The 20,247-nt window shown below is 35.3% G+C and overlaps 1 protein-coding gene across 1 annotated transcript in view; it reads left to right on the top strand.

The window, feature by feature from the left end:
• The window catches only part of LOC125054060 (fatty acid synthase-like), a 32,137-nt gene that overhangs the window by 3,408 nt on the left and 8,482 nt on the right, over window positions 1–20,247 (top strand). The window contains exons 3-27 of the mRNA XM_047655735.1: window positions 279–399; window positions 686–889; window positions 1,024–1,140; window positions 1,804–1,982; window positions 3,002–3,144; window positions 3,812–4,015; window positions 4,934–5,120; window positions 5,592–5,754; window positions 6,570–6,739; window positions 7,993–8,144; window positions 8,271–8,454; window positions 8,774–8,922; window positions 9,252–9,433; window positions 9,688–9,807; window positions 10,434–10,543; window positions 11,144–11,334; window positions 11,668–11,828; window positions 12,348–12,587; window positions 13,035–13,152; window positions 13,850–14,095; window positions 14,939–15,367; window positions 16,495–16,644; window positions 17,489–17,604; window positions 18,532–18,682; window positions 19,531–19,702. Coding sequence (XP_047511691.1) covers window positions 279–399; window positions 686–889; window positions 1,024–1,140; window positions 1,804–1,982; window positions 3,002–3,144; window positions 3,812–4,015; window positions 4,934–5,120; window positions 5,592–5,754; window positions 6,570–6,739; window positions 7,993–8,144; window positions 8,271–8,454; window positions 8,774–8,922; window positions 9,252–9,433; window positions 9,688–9,807; window positions 10,434–10,543; window positions 11,144–11,334; window positions 11,668–11,828; window positions 12,348–12,587; window positions 13,035–13,152; window positions 13,850–14,095; window positions 14,939–15,367; window positions 16,495–16,644; window positions 17,489–17,604; window positions 18,532–18,682; window positions 19,531–19,702 — 4,359 coding nt within the window. The remainder of the gene's footprint in view (window positions 1–278; window positions 400–685; window positions 890–1,023; window positions 1,141–1,803; window positions 1,983–3,001; window positions 3,145–3,811; window positions 4,016–4,933; window positions 5,121–5,591; window positions 5,755–6,569; window positions 6,740–7,992; window positions 8,145–8,270; window positions 8,455–8,773; window positions 8,923–9,251; window positions 9,434–9,687; window positions 9,808–10,433; window positions 10,544–11,143; window positions 11,335–11,667; window positions 11,829–12,347; window positions 12,588–13,034; window positions 13,153–13,849; window positions 14,096–14,938; window positions 15,368–16,494; window positions 16,645–17,488; window positions 17,605–18,531; window positions 18,683–19,530; window positions 19,703–20,247) is intronic.

A 20,247-nucleotide genomic window follows, 5' to 3' on the forward strand; every position in this document is an offset into this window, starting at 1 on the left:
TGCAGCAATGAAAAACGCTGTGAGAAAAAATGAACATATGAATGGCAAAATCTATAGTCTAAATCTATATCGGAAAGAAATGGAACAAGTCGATAAGTTCGTGTACTTATGTATGTTTACTCCAACTGAAACGTATGAAAATGTCCTAAAAAGACGAGTAAATGCTGGGAATGGAAAAACTGGGGCGTTGCAATCCTGCATCCTAACCTTAAAATCTGTAATGAGGTTCTTCGTACATGCGTTGATTTATCTAAAGTAAAATTATAATTTTATTTCAGGTATTAGTCCAGACCAGCTCTCAGGAACCAAGGTTGGTGTCTACTTGGGAACCTGTTTCTCTGAAACCGAAAAGGCTTGCTTCTATGTCGCTACTTCTAGAACGGGATTTGGTATTGCCGGGTACGTTACTCTTATTGAACCTCATTATCTTGGACCTCCTGATCGAAGGTTACATGTCTTAAATTAGCAATTGCCGTATTTTAAAATAAGTCACGGCGTTTGAAAGCTCTTTACCTTATACTACTCTTATAAGATCCAGTAATCTCCGTCTACCCAATAAAATTGATACCTCAGAAATGGAACCGAAAATTCTCGGCACGACGGCAGTTGTAGTTTTATTGTACTAAAAGTAATGCAATAACAAAGACAAACACATCGTAAATACAATGATTAATTTTAAAAATAGGTGCAGTAAAAGTATGTTCGCCAACCGTATTTCCTACTGGTTGAACGCGAAGGGGCCCTCCATGTCAGTGGACCAGGCCTGCTGCAGCTCTACTGTGGCTCTGGAGTTGGCGTACCAGGCACTTATTAGAGGTGAAGTGGATTCAGCCATCGTTGGAGGCTCCAACATCTGCTTACATCCCCAATCAACTGTTCATTATGGAAGGTATATATCCTTTTGTAATAAAACATAATGTATGTTGCTGTCGCTATATTGTATCAGATATAGAGAACATTATATTATACGGCTTCCCATTGGGTATTCCAGCTCTTAACAAACATTTTGTTTATTATTTGTAGAATCATGCCAATAAGTAAAGATGGTGTAACGAAATCGTTCGACAAAAACGCCCATGGTTGTGCCAAGTCAGAGGCTATCAATGTTTTGTTTCTACAAAGAGCAAAGGATGCACTAAGGTAAGTTTTTCTTATTTTATATTACATAGGCACACAGGCAGAAGGTTACCTGACAAATTAAAAGCCGCCCGCGCAATAATAATCAAAATCAAAATCAGATTAGGGTAAAAAACCGCTATCACCGGGGAAGTCGTGGACCTTTACTCCGTACTTCGCTCACTCCAGTGAGTCCGTCCTGACCTTCAGGTGATTGACCACCCAGCGACGGCCCAAGCCGAGGTTCGAGTCTCACAAGAGATGCCCTTGCGCTAGTCGCGGGAAAACCGCCCATTCAGGCCGAGATACGCTCGTCAAAACAGTCCGAGCTGAGCTGTAAAGGCCCTTAAGGCCAACAGCGAGATTCCATTCCAAAAAAACTTTTGGCGCGTGAAGTTGGCTATGGTCAACATTTTAGTTTTTTCTCGTAGTGTCGTTTTTTCTACAAATTTAGAATAAAAATTTCGAAAAGATTTTTATCTCGTTACGCCAAAGTATAACTTCTAACGCGTGTACAAGTACACACACTTAGGTAAAGAACCTGAAAGAGAAGAAAACAAAGCAATCGTGAAATCTCTCATAGAAAGGATTTTGTTAGCGCGTAATATTATTATTCGTTTAAGCACTCATAAGTCGAATAATGACATTAAATCCCTAGTTGTATTAAATATTTGTATAAATTTTTAGAATTTACGCTGAAGTGGTACATATCAAGTCCGAATTCTGCGGTCTACCAAAGGATGATGATGGTCCAGTGTTCACCTTTTATCGGGACCCCTGTATCATGGCAGATTTCCTTAAAACCTTCTATGAAGAAGCAAACGTGCCACCGCAGGCTGTTGAATATGTTGAAGCTTTTGGTTCTGGTAATAAAAAAAAACAATAACTTATAATACAGAGAAAAGTACTAAGAACATATTATGTAGATATCACAATCATGCACGAATTATGCAATTCATATTTTAAATAGCATATTAAAGTTTCAATAAAAAAAATCAGTGGCGCTACAACCTCTTTAGGTCTTGGCATCAGATTTCTGAATCTGTTTCATGATCATTTTTCAATCTAAATAGGCTGGATTGACACATGCCGTCGACTGTTTAAGTCTAAGACATGTCGTTTTCCTCACGATGTTTTCCTTCACCGTTCGAGCAAATGTTAAATGCGCACATAGAAAGAAAGTCCATTGGTGCACAGTCGGGGATCGAACCTATGACCTCAGGCATGAGAGTCGCACGCTGAAGCCACTAGGCCAACACTGCTCAGAGCTGCTTAAAGTTTTCAATAATTTGAACCTATTTGTGATTAAAAACTAATCAAATGTTTGCTAAGTGAAAATTATCATCAAAATATTGGCAAAATGTGTCTAACTAGGTTGTAGCCGTATTTTTAAATAACTTTAAACTAAGTATTACGTAGTTACCCACGTAGTCCTGGAATACTAAGCTGTAGCTTAACAACGTACAGAAATCCTCGGAACAGTGAAGTCGCTCTAAAGCCTGTGAAGTGCCCAGGAGACTTCTGCGCTTCTGGAAGGAGCTAAATTAGCCAGCCCTGCGATTCTGTAACTCACTTTTCGAACTCACACAGCGGTTTTCAGAGCGACGGTCGCGCTCAAATCAGTCGTAAAGCAGTCATTTTACGATATGGCATAAACAATAAACTACAAGGAGGGACCTTATCAGGATGCTAAATCATAAAATGACTGCTTCACGACTGATTTGAGCGCGACCGCCGCTGTGAAAACCGCTGTGTGAGTTCGAAAAGTGAGATACAGAATCGCAAGGCAGGACTTAACGCACAACGGACCAATTATGAGTCTAAATGCGGAAAATGAGTACACCAACCATACCATACCATAACTATGTATTAACATAAATTACAGCAACGCCAAAAGTGGATAAAGCTGAATTGGAAGCTATCGACAGAGTATTCTGTGACAACAGAGAGGACACTCTTCTAGTTGGTAGCGTAATGTCCAACTTGGGTTACGTAGAGGCGGCTTCTGGCATTTCTTCTGTTACCAAAGTAAGATATTTCGATTTTTTCGAAAATACAAACAAGTAGACATAAATATAAATCGCGTCTAAAATATTTAAAGGTATACTGAAAGGTTATAAACTGTGGCGTAACTGTACCATCTGGGGCCCGTGGCTAATTCTTTTGATGGGGCCCTATCAGTTAAAATCGACACGTTGTACTGTTTAGTTTTAATAAACTTCGAGATTTTCAGCGTACTCAATTACACGTTGTATATGTCCCAAATAAGTTGATACCTGATGAATTTCAAGAAAAAAATGTCGAGGTTGTTTCATTTCTAAATTAAAATTTAAAATAGATTCTCACTTTTTCGATATTACTCGCGTTATAATGTAAACCTTTTAATATATATGTGTATATGTATTGTATATATAAATTCAAAGTCAAAATAACTTTATGACAGAAAAAAAAATCTAAATTTACATTTACTGCCAGTTCTCAAATCAAGGGCGTAGAACGGAAGAGAAGAACCGGCAATACTCTCGGCCACTCTTTTTAATCGCCATATTTTTTGTTTTACACAATGTTTTTCAGTAGCTGCCATTACACCATGTTCCATTTGACATCGTAGTCACCTTTGTTTTGTGTGATTAGATTTAGACGAAAGACAAAATTATGCTTCGATCTAGAAATTAATTATTACAAACAATTTCAGGTTCTTCTAGGCTACGAAGCTGGTAAAATAGCAGGTAATATAAACTGTGACGATCCAATAGATGATGTTGAGGGCATTCGAACTGGAAAAATGCAGATTGTAAGAGACCACGAACCATTTAGACAAGGATATACTGCTGTTAACGGGGTTTCTGTAACTGGCGTGAATGCTCACGTTTTGTTACGAGGGCTTAATAAAACTAAGGTAATTTAACTTATTAATCTACTATATAAAAATAAGTCGGGTTTTCCTTCCTGACGCTATAACTCCAGAACGCACGAAGCGATTTCCACGGTTTTGCATTCGTTGGAAAGGTGTCGGGCTCCGTGAGGTTTATAGAAAGAAAATTCAGGAAAAATTTCAACAGAAAAGCGGGATCACCAAACGAAATGTTACATAAAACGAAGCCATCTGGTGGCGAAACGGAGTTCGCCAAGTTTGCTAGTTATTTATATAACGTGCTTCTTTATGTAAACATTTTTCTAAAAATAAGCATTTTAGATTTTGTGTGGCTTTCAACTGACGCAGGCTCCACTCTGTAAATCCTGCGGTTTATTTTCCTACATAATAAATTAAAGTCATCAGAGTCACCATAAACATGTCATGACATCTCAAGCAATGCCGATTCGCCTTTTAATCTATATATATAAAAATGAACCCCGTTTTCCGTTGTCACGACATAACATGAAAACGGCTTGACCGATTTGTCTGATTCTTTTTTTATAATATTCCTTGAAGTACGAGTATGGTTCTTACGGAGAGAAAAATCTAAAAAAATTGAGTGAAAAAGTCTTAAAACAATTTTCTATATTCCCATACAAAATATTCGTAATAATACTTAAAAGTCAATTTGAACTTTAATACCATAACATAAAGTTCAAGTGTTAGTAGAGGGGTTCCGGGAAGGTAAATTTGTATTTTTTGACATAATGTATTTGTTGTCTTATCAACTTTTTTTTTATCTTACTAGCTAGACCGGTGTCCCGAATAGCAGAATAAGTATTTAAAAAAAAATAAAGAATCGACTGTTAGGCGGTACGATGTTCGCCAGGCAAGCTAGTACTTAATAATTTACACTAATAGATCACAATTATCGTTGCTACAATAAATTTATACTTGCAGGACCTCAACCGTTACAAATCAAACATTCCCCACATTGTTGCAATATCAGGAAGGCAGAAATCTGCTGTAGAAAAGATCTTCGAAGATTTGAAAAAACGTCCGATAGATCCTGAGGAGATAGCTCTCTTCCACAACATTCATCAAACCAAGATCAGTGGGCATTTGGGAAGAGGATACATTTTGTTAGGTACGATCCCCACAATTTCTGAAAGGGACCCCAAACGTAATCATCGTATATTATATACGAATCTTGACTTTTTTTTGAGGCCAGCGGGCAGGAGACTCACCTGATGTTAAGTGCTACCGCCGCCCATAGACACATTGCCAGAAGGCTCGCAAGTGCGTTGCCGGCCTTTCAAGAATTGGTACGCTCTTTTCTTGAAGGTCCCTAAGTCGAATTGGTTCGGAAATACTTCAGTGGGCAGCTGGTTCCACATAGTGGTGGTGGACTTACTTGACTTAATGTCGTATGACACTTAGATGGGGCAGAGGGCGTCCACAGTGACTCTCTTCGAGTTCAGACTTGAGCCTCGTATTTCACCTTCCTCCAAGTCTTTCTGGTCCCCTTTGGCTAATCTGCAACGGCTCTAGGTTTGCTTGGGACGCTACCGCTATCCTTGCAGGTTCCAATCAATATACGAATCTTTTTAACTTTCAGATACAAACCAAGACAATGAGACGGTTGTCCTAAGTGAGACGGCAGATTACTTTGATGATGTGAAACGTCCTCTGTGGTTCGTCTACAGCGGTATGGGATCCCAATGGGCTGGTATGGGAGCACAACTCATGCGCATACCTGTTTTTGCTGCGGCTATTGAGAGGTATAATCTTTTTTTCGAACATATTATTTTTCTTATAGCAATATGTTTTACTGAACCTTACGGAAGGAATAAATTTCTTTAAAAGATATTAACAATATTTTATATTAATTTTGATTGGCCAAGAGAATTAAATGTATTAAACGATAATGTTTCTTAGTAATTATAATTACTAAGAAATACAGTATTTACAATTTTCTTACCTATGTAGTAATAATAAAAAGAAAATAAAAACAATTTTGTAATGTATGGATAAAGTACCAAATAGCTATGCAACACATAAATTATTTGGAAGATAAATTGTGCTATTTGACATTCATCGGACTCATAACTTATGATGGACTTTATGTGACGAACAGCGCTATCTGACAGTCGTGAAACGCAACAATAGTGTTTATCCTACCAATAAGTAATAAATAGCTAATTTGGAACTTATGTAGAACTTATCCGTACATTGTGAAACAGACCCTAAGTATCAAATTTTGAAATTGATACAAGAATGATGAAATTCGAATCATTCGAGACCTCAATCATCAAGATTCACGGACGCAGGAGCTATACACGAATAGACAAAAAAAATATACGTCGAATTGATTACCTCCTTCTTCCGTGTTTTCCGGTAAAATATGTAGGTACTACTGATTGGATAAACCTATAGCGTTTATTTATAGCGGTTGCTGAATTAAAAACACGTTTAGGAAATGTAAAAAATCTTGATTATGAGTTTACTAGATTAATAAATCTCACCCTAGAGTCTTTAACCCATCCTTTTTATTTAACCTAAAAGATAATTGATATATAATATAACTATTTTCTAGATGTCGTCGAGCCCTAGAACCCAAGGGAATCGATATTTTACACATTATCACTGCGCCAGACAAGAAAATCTATGATAATATTCTGCACTCTTTCGTGGGAATCGCTGCTGTTCAAATTGGGCTTACTGATGTTCTTAAAGAAATGGGAATTGTGCCGGACAAAATTATTGGTACGTACTAAACTCGGAACTACATCTATAATAAATTAAATAATATACTTCTTAATATCTTATGCTCACCGTCCACAATCTAAAAACGGTTAAGGGACTGGCTTATGAACACACCGTACGCGGAGATGCTCCTGAGCCACACATACACATAAAAATTGGAAGAAGTAGATGTAAAGAGTTTAATAAAAACAAAATTGTAATTGAAAAAAATATTGGTTGTTTGTAAAGTAGGTTTACGATCGAGATGTTTACGTGATAACGTCTTATTGGTGATATAAGTTTTTGGGAAGTAAGGAATTAAAGAAGATAACAATTTTTTCAAATTTTAAATTACATCTATCGTTTTATTCACACTTTTGATGATAAATTTCGGGTGTAAAATGACAAGTTTACTTATTCGACTATGATATACATTTTTCTTCATACATTCACGGAATGACTGGCAGCGCTCGAGATGAGACGGGAGATCGGTCCGTCTCTCTCTCGTTATACCTGCGATCGCGCTCGTGAGGTTTTGGTGTGACACAAGTTTCTGAACATGTCACCCGACTAAAACGATTTTAAAGACGTTATCACGTCAAAAAAATACGATTTCTATGAACCCTAATACAGGTATGTTTTACATACTTTCACAAATCTTACATACATAAATACATTCATTGTTATAATGAATAAACATTTTTTAATACGTTTATATAGGATACTAGATGCAAATAAAAATGTTTTAATTTGATAGAAATATATTTAAAAGTATTATGATCTGATCAGTATTAGTGTTTTCGGTATTAGCGAATGATTTCACTATTGCTTTAAATTCTGGTGAATTGATGAGTATTTCTTTATGTATATTTTAAGCGCAAAATTGTAAGGTTCTGACAGTCTTGCTGAGATGGTATTGGTACTTCCCCTGATAAGCCATCACCATGTCTTTAAGTGACCCTTTTTTGCATCGGGCGTTAACAGCTTACTAATTCTTTACTGACGGAAATGAAAAGAAATCCTATAAATAAATTAATACTGCCGTGTTATGCTTTCATGGGGAAGGTGATTAAATTTTTAAAGGCTTTATAGCTTGGTAGAGAGCTCATAAGTTTTGACAACAATTATGAATAACTGTTCTGTTAAGACATGATAATTAGCATGACATTTGCTTCCCTATTTCTATATGGCTGATTGTGCGTTTTTTTTATTATTAATAAATCTGAATGTACCACTTTCTTTGCAAAGAAACTATTGATTTTTTTTAATTTCAGGTCACAGTGTCGGCGAGTTAGGTTGCGCATATGCAGATGGCTGTCTTACCGCTGAAGAAATGATTTTAGCTGCGTATAGTCGTGGTCTTGTCTCCGTACAGACGCCATTCATACGTGGTTCTATGGCTGCCGTTGGGATTGGCTATGAGCAAGTATGTAGCATTTAATAAGCACCTTTCAATCACGTTGTCTGTTTATAAATTGTATAGAAAACAAATGAATGTGTCTTATTATAAACTCCATTTGCCATATACAACTAGCGGTTTTAATTCGTTTAGATCATCAAGTTATGCCCCCCGGAAATCGAAGTTGCTTGCCACAATAGTTCAGAGTCCAGTACGATTTCCGGCCCAGCTGATGCCATGAAACAGTTTGTGGAATCGCTCACTTCAAAGGGAGTTTTTGCTAAAGAAGTTCCTTGTTCCAACATCGCGTACCACTCAAGATACATTGCTGAAGCAGGTAAGTACCAAGCAAAAAAACTAAGCATATATACCGTATATGAATAGCACACATAAGATGCGTTTATTAACATAATTTTACAGCTATTTATTTTATTATGTAAATAATATATGCATTTAAATATTGTACATGTATTGTTTTGATTTCATCTTATTTAATATTCTTATATCTATTTCTTTATTATATTGATTGGTAACGCAAAATAAAAATATTATTAAATTATGATGTAAAAATGAGAAGCAACAAAATCACATCTTTGCAATTAAATTTCCACAGGCGTAAAAATTCAAGATAATTTCACAAAATTGTTTATCATCAGGTCCCGGTCTACTGAAGTACTTAAAAGAAGTAATTCCAACTCCAAGAGCTCGTACTGAGCGTTGGGTCTCGACATCCATACCTCAAGAGCGCTGGGAGGAACCACTTGCAAAATATTCTTCTGCTGAATATCATACAAACAATTTACTCGTAAGTTTTAGGACTTATTCTCTTTTAAAAATCTTGTTCTTTTATTAACTTTGACACAGAGATCTCCGTGTGCTCGATTCAATTTAGAAGTTTTGACCGCCTCATAAATCCACTGTGTGTTCAAGAACGTATTCAAGAACGCATTGTGATGGATATCCATTAAAAGTAAAAAGGAAAAGTAAAAAAATCATTTAATCATGTAGGTAACATAATGTACACTTCTAATTTTAATGCCAGTTCTCAAATCAAGGGTGTAGAACGGAAGAGAAGAACTGGCAATAAACTCTCCACCACTCTTTTTAATCGCCATTTTTTTTTCCTCCTTTCAGTGCCCAGTTCTGTTCGAGGAGTCTGCTCAGCTGATACCAAAGAACGCTGTATTGCTTGAGGTTGCCCCGCACGGTCTCCTGCAGGCTATACTTAAGAGATCCTTGTCTAGTTGTGTCAATATACCTCTTACACGAAGAGGTCATCCGGATAATGTTACACACATGCTTGATGCTATTGGGAAGTAAGTGTATCATTACTATTACAATGTTTATATATATTTCCCTAAAATATGGCGTGAGGGCCGATGGCTGGCCATGCGTCATACTCGTGAACGGGTGCTACTTGTGGTGACTGGTCGGACTTGAATTCGTGTATGCGGAAAACAACAATAGGGTATATGGAATAGAACAAAATTTGTATTACATAAATTATGTAATACAAATTTTGTTCTATTCCAATTAACTCAATTTAAGCGAAAATTTACCGACTTTTCAGACTGTACATGCAAGGGTACTATCCAAAGGTCCAAGCTCTCTACCCCAAGGTTGAGTTTCCAGTTTCGACAGGAACACCCATGTTGGGACACTTGATTGAGTGGGCTCATACAGAGAAATGGTAAGCATTTATAATATCAATGTTACGCAATAAATACATACAACATACAAAAAAGAATAAAAATATGTTTTATAATCTAATATATAAACTTCTCGTTTGATTGATTTGATTTGCGTGAAATTTTGTGTCCATATCGGTTAAGTCTGCGAATCGGACATCTATTTTTCATCCCGCAAAATTTTTATTTTTTAGACAACATTTTTCTGATACAACATACAAAAATACATACAACCCTTAATTTTCACCCCTCTACGATCAACTCCTATTTTGGATTATAGTAGATATTTTATAATTAATGAACAAAAAAATGTTTCCTAGAAATAATATACATGGCAATACAACCTTTGCCGGGTCAGCTAGTATTATTATTTTACAACTATGATAATATCAACTTTTAAAACAAAAAGTCAAATATTTCTTTTTAATTTTATACTTCGTAGATATTATTTTGTGTAAATGCGATAATTGTATATAAAAACGTCAAATATATAATTTGTCACTTATACTAACACGTCTTAATCCACGAAGTTCTACGTTTATTATATTTAAATGTTAATATAGTACGGGTGATATATTTAGCATGATATTTATTTACTTTAACTTTACTAAGCATTTCTTAATTTCAGGAATCTGCCTTTGTATGTATCTGCTCATAGGAAAGCGGCGACAGCTTGCAAGTTTGTCTTATCTGTACACGACGAGGAACATAATTACTTACAAGGACACGTAATAAGAGGTACCTTAATTAAGTTCTGGAATTACGACATTGCATCGAAAATTAGGACAATCCATAAATACGATAGAAACCGAAAAATTAGAATATCGTTTTGTAAACTATTTGAATTACCAAATTTTAAAATATTGTATAATTTTAATATAGGAACAATATTAAAACAAAGTTCATAAAATCGTCGCACGATTCATAATATCATTGGTATATTTTTGTATAATCTTAATATATACAAATTACGCGTCAAATTGTTTGTCCGCTGTGGACTCCTAAACTTCTTAACCGATTTCAATCAAATTTGCACACCGTGTGCAGTTTGATCTTACTTAAAATATAGCTTACATATAATTCTATTGTACGTGTTTATGTCACTGAACTCCTCTTAAACGACTGGACCGATTTGAAGGTTTTTTTTTGTATGCGTTTGGGTGGAGCCCTGGATGGTTTAGATTCACAAATCAGCCCGGCAGAAGGCGCTGCAGTCTGTATTTCATACCTTAATCTATATTTAATACACGTTATGAAATAAATAATAAATTAAATATTTGTTTGAAAACCCTTTTTTTAGATTTTCGATACTAGCTGTACTCAATACGATCTTTACAGGACAAAACTTGCTTCCATTCTCTGCTGCATTGGTTGCTGTGTGGGACACTCTTGCCATGTTTTTCGGGATTAAAAAGAAGCACACCTCTATCCAGTTTAAATCTATCCAATTCTATGCCCAGCCTGTGTTGCATGATGGACGGCAGTTGACCCTCAATGTCGCTATTCAACGTGGCAGTGGGAAATTTGAGGTACTCATATGGAGATTTCAGAATAATCTCGTTTGTCAAATTAACGATTTAAAAAGGTGTAATTTTGAGACCCCAATTTTAAAACCATTGTTTCAATGCGTTAATAAATAATAAGTAATCTATATCAGTGATTGTACTTTTTTAAAGCTTTCTTGAGTCTAAAAATATTTTTCTTATATGTTCCACCGTCACTTACATTTCTGTATCTTTTTTTAATAAATACAAAAAACGTGTCGCCAGAACAGTAAGAACGATACGGGTTTCATGACATCCGGTTACTCTCGTACTGTGTATTATAACTTTTTATTTAATTTAATTAATTTTCCATTTCAGGTTTCTGGTAATAGTATGTTAATGGCATCTGGATACGCTGAAATTATTGAGAAAGATGAAAGTCACAGATTATTAAAAATACCCGTTGATAAATCTACAGAAAATACCCTTAAAATGAATGATATTTATAAATTGCTTCACAGCCGCGATTATCAATACAGGTAATTGACATGATCTTGCAGTAAATCTATCATTATTACTATATGGTTCGAATTGTGGGGAAAATGAAAAAAAAACATTTAAAAAACAACTACTTTTTTTAGCAGACAAGCCCTGCGATTCTGTAACTCACTTTTCGAACTCACACAGCGGTTTTCGCATCGGCGGTCGCTCTCAAATCAGTCATTTTATGATTTGGCATTCGGAAAAGGTGGGAGCTTGTAGTTTATTGTTTATTACAATGCCAGATCATAACATGACTGCTTCACGACCGATTTCAGAGCGACCGCCGATGCGAAAACCGCTGTGTGAGTTCGAAAAGAGAGTTACAGAATCGCAGGGCTGGTCCCTTAAATTTCAGCAACACGATAAAGGTTTAAGGATACCTTGTCAATGAAGAATATTGCCCAATAAACCACATGTTCTATTATAGACATATTTATTATAGATATTTATTCATTTGTATAGTTCTAGTTACTTGTTGCTAGTTAAAGCCTAAGAAACGTTATTTGCAATTTCAGTGGTGAATTCCGTAGTCTTCTGTCAGTGAACACATCCATGACTCAAGCGGAAATATCCTGGAAAGACAATTGGGTTGCTTTTATCGATGCATTGATACAATTAAACAATGTACGCCGTCCTCACAATACTGTATCAATACCTGACTCTATAAGAAAATTAACAATTGAAATTGATGAGCACAAGATGAATGACAATAAAATACTCAGAGCCGATGTCATAGATATTCATGATTGTACACGGTAAGTTAATTTCATTTTATGAATAGATAGATATATTAGAATACATTTTTTCCATCATTCAATTAAGTCGATTTTTAAAAACCCTAGTAGGAACATCTGATTTATTTGATATAGATACAGGGTTGACCATCAATATGTTACGAAGGTATTTTAAATATATCACATATAAGACAGAAACACAAACCAGCGTATAATATTTACTCCTCACAGAGTCTTGAAATTAGAATTTTTGTCCTGCCTTGCGATTCTGTAACTCACTTTTCGGAATGCCAAATCGTCGTGATAAACAATAAATTACAAGCTCCCTTCTTATCAGAATGCTAAATCATAAAATTACTAATTTGAGCGCGACCGCCGCTGCGAAAACCGCTGTGAGAGTTCGAAAAGTGAGTTACAGAATCGCAAGGCAGTGAATAACTATTGATTATATTGTTTAATTGATTCTAGATGTGGCGGAGTAGTTATAGAAAGTTTGACGTTCCGCGACCTACCCATAAGTAACAGCGAGGCAGTTACCATGAAAAGCTTGAAGTTTGTTCCGAACTTCATGCCGGGACAGTCAAATGTGAGTTAATATTTAATTTAGTTTTTCCCTAGTAGTATTTGAGACCAAGTTGTCCCATTACAGACTTGCATTTTGATATTTATTATTTAAGTCATAATTTTCCCATATGATGAATCCTTAGTCTATTTTTGATCATTGGAGGCGATACGAACGAGGTAGCTGTTTAAAGGATGTCAGACTTTTCAAACAAAACACATCACTTTTAAATTAGAACTTAAATAATTTTGAAGCGACACTAATCTATATATGTAACTAGCAGACCGGCCAAGCGTTGCTGTGGCTAAGGTTTTTGTTATATTGCATAGTAGCAAACTATTCAAGGAAAATGGTAGGAGAACACCAGCCATGGGGACCACCTTGCTTTATTGGTGGTTATGCCATTCAATTGTAGCTTATGTGAAACGTTGGTACTTTCAACACAGCGCCATCTGTTAGAATTGTGACTATCATATAATAAACGAATAATTTGCAATAATATAATATTGGGGGTATAAATTGAGATGTAAGCTATCCTATCTTTTAAATTAGATCAAACTGCACACGGTGTGCAAATTTGATTGAAATCGGTTCAGTAGTTTAAGAGTCCAAAGCGGACAAACAACGTGACGCGTAATTTATATATATTAAGATTATTGCACATGAATAAATCAATATGCTTGTTTCTATAATATTTTAAATAATGTGAAAATTATTTCAGGAATTAACCGCTCTATACGTATACTTACAAATAATTGCGGAAAATGTGGATAGCGACAAAATCGATGCAATTGAACTTATAGAAAATTACGATGGAATTTCGAAATATAAAACTCTTGATAGAGTGGTTCTTGATATTCCCGAAATTAAAATGAAATATAAAAAGATGCACCACGATGTTTTTTACAAAAAAGGTTTAGGAAGAGGCAACGCTATCTTCGTCACCAATCTATCCAACAATGATAAGGTATGTGGATTCTGTGCACTTATTAACTAGTGACTTTTACACAACATTCATTATGTTTAAGTATCAAAAACTGCTCTAAACTTCATCTAAAAAAAGTAACGTGTACCTAGTTATATTTAACTGAAGGTTTTGTGTCATTTTACTAATAATAAACTTATTAATTATATTTAAAATAAAATTATTAATTATATTTAAAAAAATCTGTGGCGCTACAACCTTTTTAGGTTTCTGTATCTGTTTCATGATAATTTGGCAATCTAATAAGCAAGTAAGTGATCAGCCTCCTGTGCCTGACACACGCCGTCGACTTTTTGAGTCTAAGGCAAGCCGATTTCCTCACGATGTTTTACTTCACCGTTCGAGCGAATGTTAAATAGCGCACACTAGCTGCTGTGGTCTCTGGCAGAATGACCAGTGCTGTGGAACTTTCTGCTCCTCAGCATAATGCTGGGCCAATTACAGCCACAGCACAAACGCATTACACACTTGAAACCAACCGAATTGGACTATTCCCATGCCACAGATTATTTTTATTTTTTTATATCTCTCATATACTTTTTTCTTTGATTATTGTTATTTTGTGTGTTTATGTGTGTGTGTTTTTATTAGTTATAAATTTTATGTCTATGTCTAAATGCGCACATAGAAAAAAAATCCATTGGTGCACAGCCGGGGATCGAACATACGACCTCAGGGATGAGAGTCGCATGCTGAAGCCACTAGGCTAACACTGCATATGAATTTTATAAACATAAGTATTATGTTTGTGTAATTTGTATTTTCTCCTTCTGTCTTGTTGGTTTGGCTAAATATATTATAACATATATAAAAATACTTTTGCAGCTAACCAAAGCTTTCGACAAATATCTACCCCCCAACACCTTAATAGTGAACAAAGAATATAGCGCAGAAAACAAAATACGACCGGCAACATTATACACTGTGCTCTGCAATCACCACATCGAAGATAAATTAGTGTTACAACTAATTAGATGGAAACCAGATAACACAATCGCTGGTACAAGCGCTCTAACCGTCCGTTCGGATTCGAATTTGTCCCATTTAATTTCTACATTAAAGTTTTTACCTGCACATCAAAAATTATTGATATTCTCGCCATATCCCTCAATACCAAATTTGGAGAACTTTGTAATGGAGTGGAGGAAGGAAGGTCGCAAAGTGAATCTGATTATGGTTAATCATAGTATAGATGAACAACAGTTTGTTGAAGATTTGCCCAAGACTGATTTGGCCATCAACGTATTGGATCACGTAAGTTAATCTTTACAGTCTACGTATAGTAGCTCACATGAGAGTTTTTATTCATATAAAATTAGTAAAACTAATTTTATTTTACCTATTAAAAATTGCTCTAATTACATTGTGTTTAAAATATAACGTATATTTTAATCAGCATTTACAGTAATTATAGTATTTTAACTCACAAATATTTTATTTATTTTTTAATAATTTATTTATTTACATTTATATTAAAACAAATAACATATCACATACAAATTGTAGGGGATGCAACGGGTGGCCTTTTCGCTAACAAACGATACTTTCCAGGCAACACTAGTAAGGAAAAAACTAAAAAACTAAATATGATGGGTGGGAATGGGATATACTTTGTAAGAAGTGCATAACCAAATTTTATAAAAAAATAATAATTACAAGTAACACTGAAAAAATATATAAATTAATAAAATAAACTAAAAGCTGATCTCACGAGTCACGGTTCATGAATTACAATGCAATATGTACAAAAGAATAAGTAAATACATGAATTACATAAGTCACGATTGAGCAGGATAGGTTATAGTTAATAAATGTTTATCTAGAAGAGTTTTAAAAGATGTTAGGGAGGTAGCCAATTGTTTGGAGTCGGCCAGCCGATTATACGGCGGAAATCTTTGCGTATATATTTATTCGGAGCAGAAAGATTGCTCCGTTAACCCGAAACAGTAAAAGGCCGCCCCAACTCTATGTATTTATTTAATTCTACTGTTGTTTTATGTGTATATGTCGCAGCCAACTAACTATCAAAGTTGTGGCTGGCCGACGATGGTGTTTTCCAAATTTTCATGAAAAACAACAAGTACCTACAATGAAAGAGTGAAGTGACAATAATATTTTGAATTTCACTAAAGCAATTTATTTTTGTATGGCGTATGTTTATCTTTTTTATTTCTGCCAAACAATGACTCTATGGCACGAATGGCCTGAGCATTAGCCAGCCAGTTTATTAAATGTTGTAACAAACGCTACGGCTCTCTCTCTGTCAGGCCGTTAGTTAAACGGCGCCGTTTAGTTATAAGGCTAGACTGTGAATTGAAAGGCTAATTCAGCTAGTTGGCTGCGACATATATACGTAAATTACAATTAATATTTAATTTAAGGGCACATGGGGCGGTAAATACTATGTACCAATGAAGGCATCAGTTGATCACCGTCGGGAGGCAATGCTACAAAGCGCAAGTGTTGGAGATTTTAGCTCTCTACATTGGGTTGCTGCTTCGAACGTGCAAGAACCTGGTGTTAACGTGAAGGTATGTACTGTAAACCTTCTAATATGTACAAACTTATTTTTTACTGATACAATTTGTGTGCTATGCCATTTTGTTAAAATAGCGTTTGGGCAAATACCAGTGCGCCTAACATTACATACACTCCTTACAATACGATAATGTCGAAAAAAAGGTTGCGTGTACTTATGTACGCGCGTAAGAAGTTATACTTCTTTGGCATTAATAAAAATAGTTTTTGATTGCATGCAAATCATTAATTACAATTAAATAATCAAAGACTGGAAAAGGAGTCATTATAGTCAATAAAGTTCAGTTTACATTTGAAAAATTAATTAAATAAATATTTATTATTATTCTCTTACATTAAGTGTAACATAAATTCTATTATTATTCGAATGTTGTTTTTAAATTATGTCCAATGCCGTAGAATCTTCCGTGGGCAACTTCATTCTGTTAGTTTGTGTCACGGTGCGCGCGCATCGTAAAATTTCACTCTCATCAATTTTTCATAACGCGCCTAAAGAAGTATAACTTCAAAAAAATGGAATTATATGATATTAAATCCATAAGATATCCAATATCACTACTGTGAACTTACTCTACGAACATATAAAGGTGTCGATAGTCGACAGCATTCAGTAGGCGCAACGTCTTTGATAACGGGGATCTGTACAACAGACTGGTTCTGGCCCTTGGTATCGCAAACAACCTTGGCCTTCTCCGTCGCACATACAAATAAGTGTTCTTGAACAACACTTGGCTTGCTCACCACCCCCCACATTTATTTTTGAGATATTTAGTTTTGTAGTCAAGTTCAAGTTGGTTATGATCGAGTGGACAAATTATAAATGTGAATGGATTTTAGGTACATTACGCTGGCGTTAATGAGCTTGACGTGAAGAGAGCATCGGGTGTTGTGAAATTTGCGAAAAACAGTTCGAAAACTTACTTTGGAATGGACTTCAGTGGTACTACGGCCAGGTAAAGTTAATAACAATTTACACGATTCAACTCCATGTTAATAATCCGAGTCTTCAATTCAAAATTTGTGTTATGTATATTATGCACATTGTAATTAAATAAAATAAGTACGCAATGTCCGTCTAAAAACGTATGGTTGAATATTCTTACAGTAACTTAATAACAATAGAAAACTTATTAGGGTAAAAGCCGGATAGTTGCCTCGGACGGATACATGCCCCGGTGTTTACGCACGAGGCAAGTATCCCCCGAAGCATTTTCTACGCTAGGCAACTATCCCTTTTCTGAGAGGTGAAATAAAACAGTATTTATTCAAAACCATTGTTAATTATGTATACAAAAATAGGCTTTTATAGAAGATAAAAGACCTATGTTGCGAGATACGTACTGAATAATTTTCAGCAAGTTGATATTTAAAAAATATAAAGCTTTTTCGAAAAGTGGGGCAACTATCCGGCTTTTCCCCTAATATAAAAACTAGCTGATCCGGCAAACGTCATTTTGCCATGTATATCATTTATAATAAAAAATAGGGGTTGATCGTAGAGGAGTGAAAATTAGGGGTTGTATGTATTTTTTAATGCTGTATGATAAAAAAAATAAAAAATAATCTAAAAATTAAAAAAAAAATTAGGGGTGGACTTCCCTTAACATTTAGGGGGATGAATAATAGATGTCCGATTCTCAAACATACCCAATATGCACACAAAATTTCATGAGAATCGGTCAAGCCGTTTCGGAGGAGTTTAACCACAAACACCGCGACACGAGAATTTTATATTTTAGATTTATTTAAAAACAAAACATAAAACCTAAATCATTTTATAAATATGTCGATTCTTGTCTGAGTTAGAAGAAACTGATAGTAGACCGCGCATTTGATTTTCTTTGGTATTTGTGATGTTAATAATTTCTTTCATATTTCAGCGGTTGTAAAGTTATGGGTCTCATAGCTGGAGGCTCCATCAGTAGTCGAGTGAGTGCTCATCCAAATCTTCTTTGGCCGGTGCCCGAGCATTGGACCCTAGAAGATGCAGCTACTGTACCTCTTGCTTACTGTCAAGCATTTTACTGTTTGGTAAGTCATACTAGTAGCTATTATCATTCATTTGTTTCTCTCTAGTAGGTAATGTTTAGAGGAAATCCACAACAAAACACAATCAAAAAACACAACAAGTGTCAAATATTCATAAAAAAAAACAGTCCAAATCCAGTGTCTCCTTCCATCTCAGGGTGAATACGATTTGACGGAAAGAGATGCAAGAGTACTTTAGTTAAATTTAATGAAACTATCAATCTCTTGGGCCTGAATATGATGGTTAGATGAAAAGAGATAGTGTTAGTTCAGTTTCCTTTTCCTTTAGTTTATATGTTTGAACGTTTATTTATGTTAATAATAATGGTACCGGTGCCGCTAAAAGCCTAGATGTAGTATAAACAAATCGATGATCAGTCTGTGCATCATAAATCGATTTTTTGGATCTAATCTGCTGGTTTCCTCACGACCTTCCTCCTCCACCCTACATGCTTTGTCTGTACCAAGTGTTGATAGAAAGAAAAGCAAGTTCCCCGGGATTTGAACCCACGACTTGAAGGATAGGGGTCGTTCAAGTATAACGTAAGCACTATAGGGGGAAGGGGGCGGGGGCGGATTGTCTTTGTATTTTTTATTTGGTGATTAGGTAAACAGTAATTATTTACTTTTTTACACATTTTACCCACACATTGTCTATGCTTGAAAACGAAATGCATTTTCGAGGATTCCTACAAAAAATTAATACGTTTATGTACTATTATTTTTGAGGACTTTGCTTACTTTTGCTGACAACAAGAGGGGGGGGGGGGGGTAAATTGCAGTAAATCTGCTTACATAATACTTGAACGTGCTTGTCTAGGCCAATACTTTTACAAAAAATTTGTCACCAGGCCATGAAGAACAGGTTCTTCCCCGGCAAAACGGTGCTCATACACGGCGGTACCGGATCGTTGGGTCAAGCAGCTATTGCCTTGTGTCTTGCATACAAATGCGAAATATTCTCCACGGTCAGCAATAGACGAAAGAAGGAATTCCTACTGAAGCTTTTCCCGACACTCAAAGGTACCAATTACTGTAAATAAAGGTAACAATATATATATAGCCCTGTATATTTAGAGTTAAGAACATGAGGTTACAGGTTAAACCTGCAAGTCTAGAACGCTTAGTCCAACTGAAGCAGACGACAGAACTATAATCGAAAATCTATTAAAATTAATCTATGTACAATTATTATTATATTCAACTGTATCAATTACAATCTATCTTATAAATACGGTCAGCAAAAAATACCAAAAAGTTTTAGGTTTTACTAGTAATTTTTTCGTATCCGATAGGCGCTTAACAACGCTTTTTTATTGATCACTACTACTAATCCCACTACTAAATATGTCGTCTCAGCTTCGAACGGGTCGAATTTTTTTTTATCATCAATAGTTTTCGCAGCGCATGCGATCCTTATTTTTTCATGCAATTTAATATTATTCAGTGATAATGTAGCATTCAAATGGTGAAAGAATTTTTAAAATCGGACTAGTATTTTTTGACTCGTTACAAACATACTTATGTATTGTATTGTATGTACAAATCTTTCCTCTTTATAATATTAG

The sequence above is a fragment of the Pieris napi genome, chromosome 11 (assembly GCF_905475465.1).
Source record: "Pieris napi chromosome 11, ilPieNapi1.2, whole genome shotgun sequence".
Taxonomy (NCBI): domain Eukaryota; kingdom Metazoa; phylum Arthropoda; class Insecta; order Lepidoptera; family Pieridae; genus Pieris; species Pieris napi.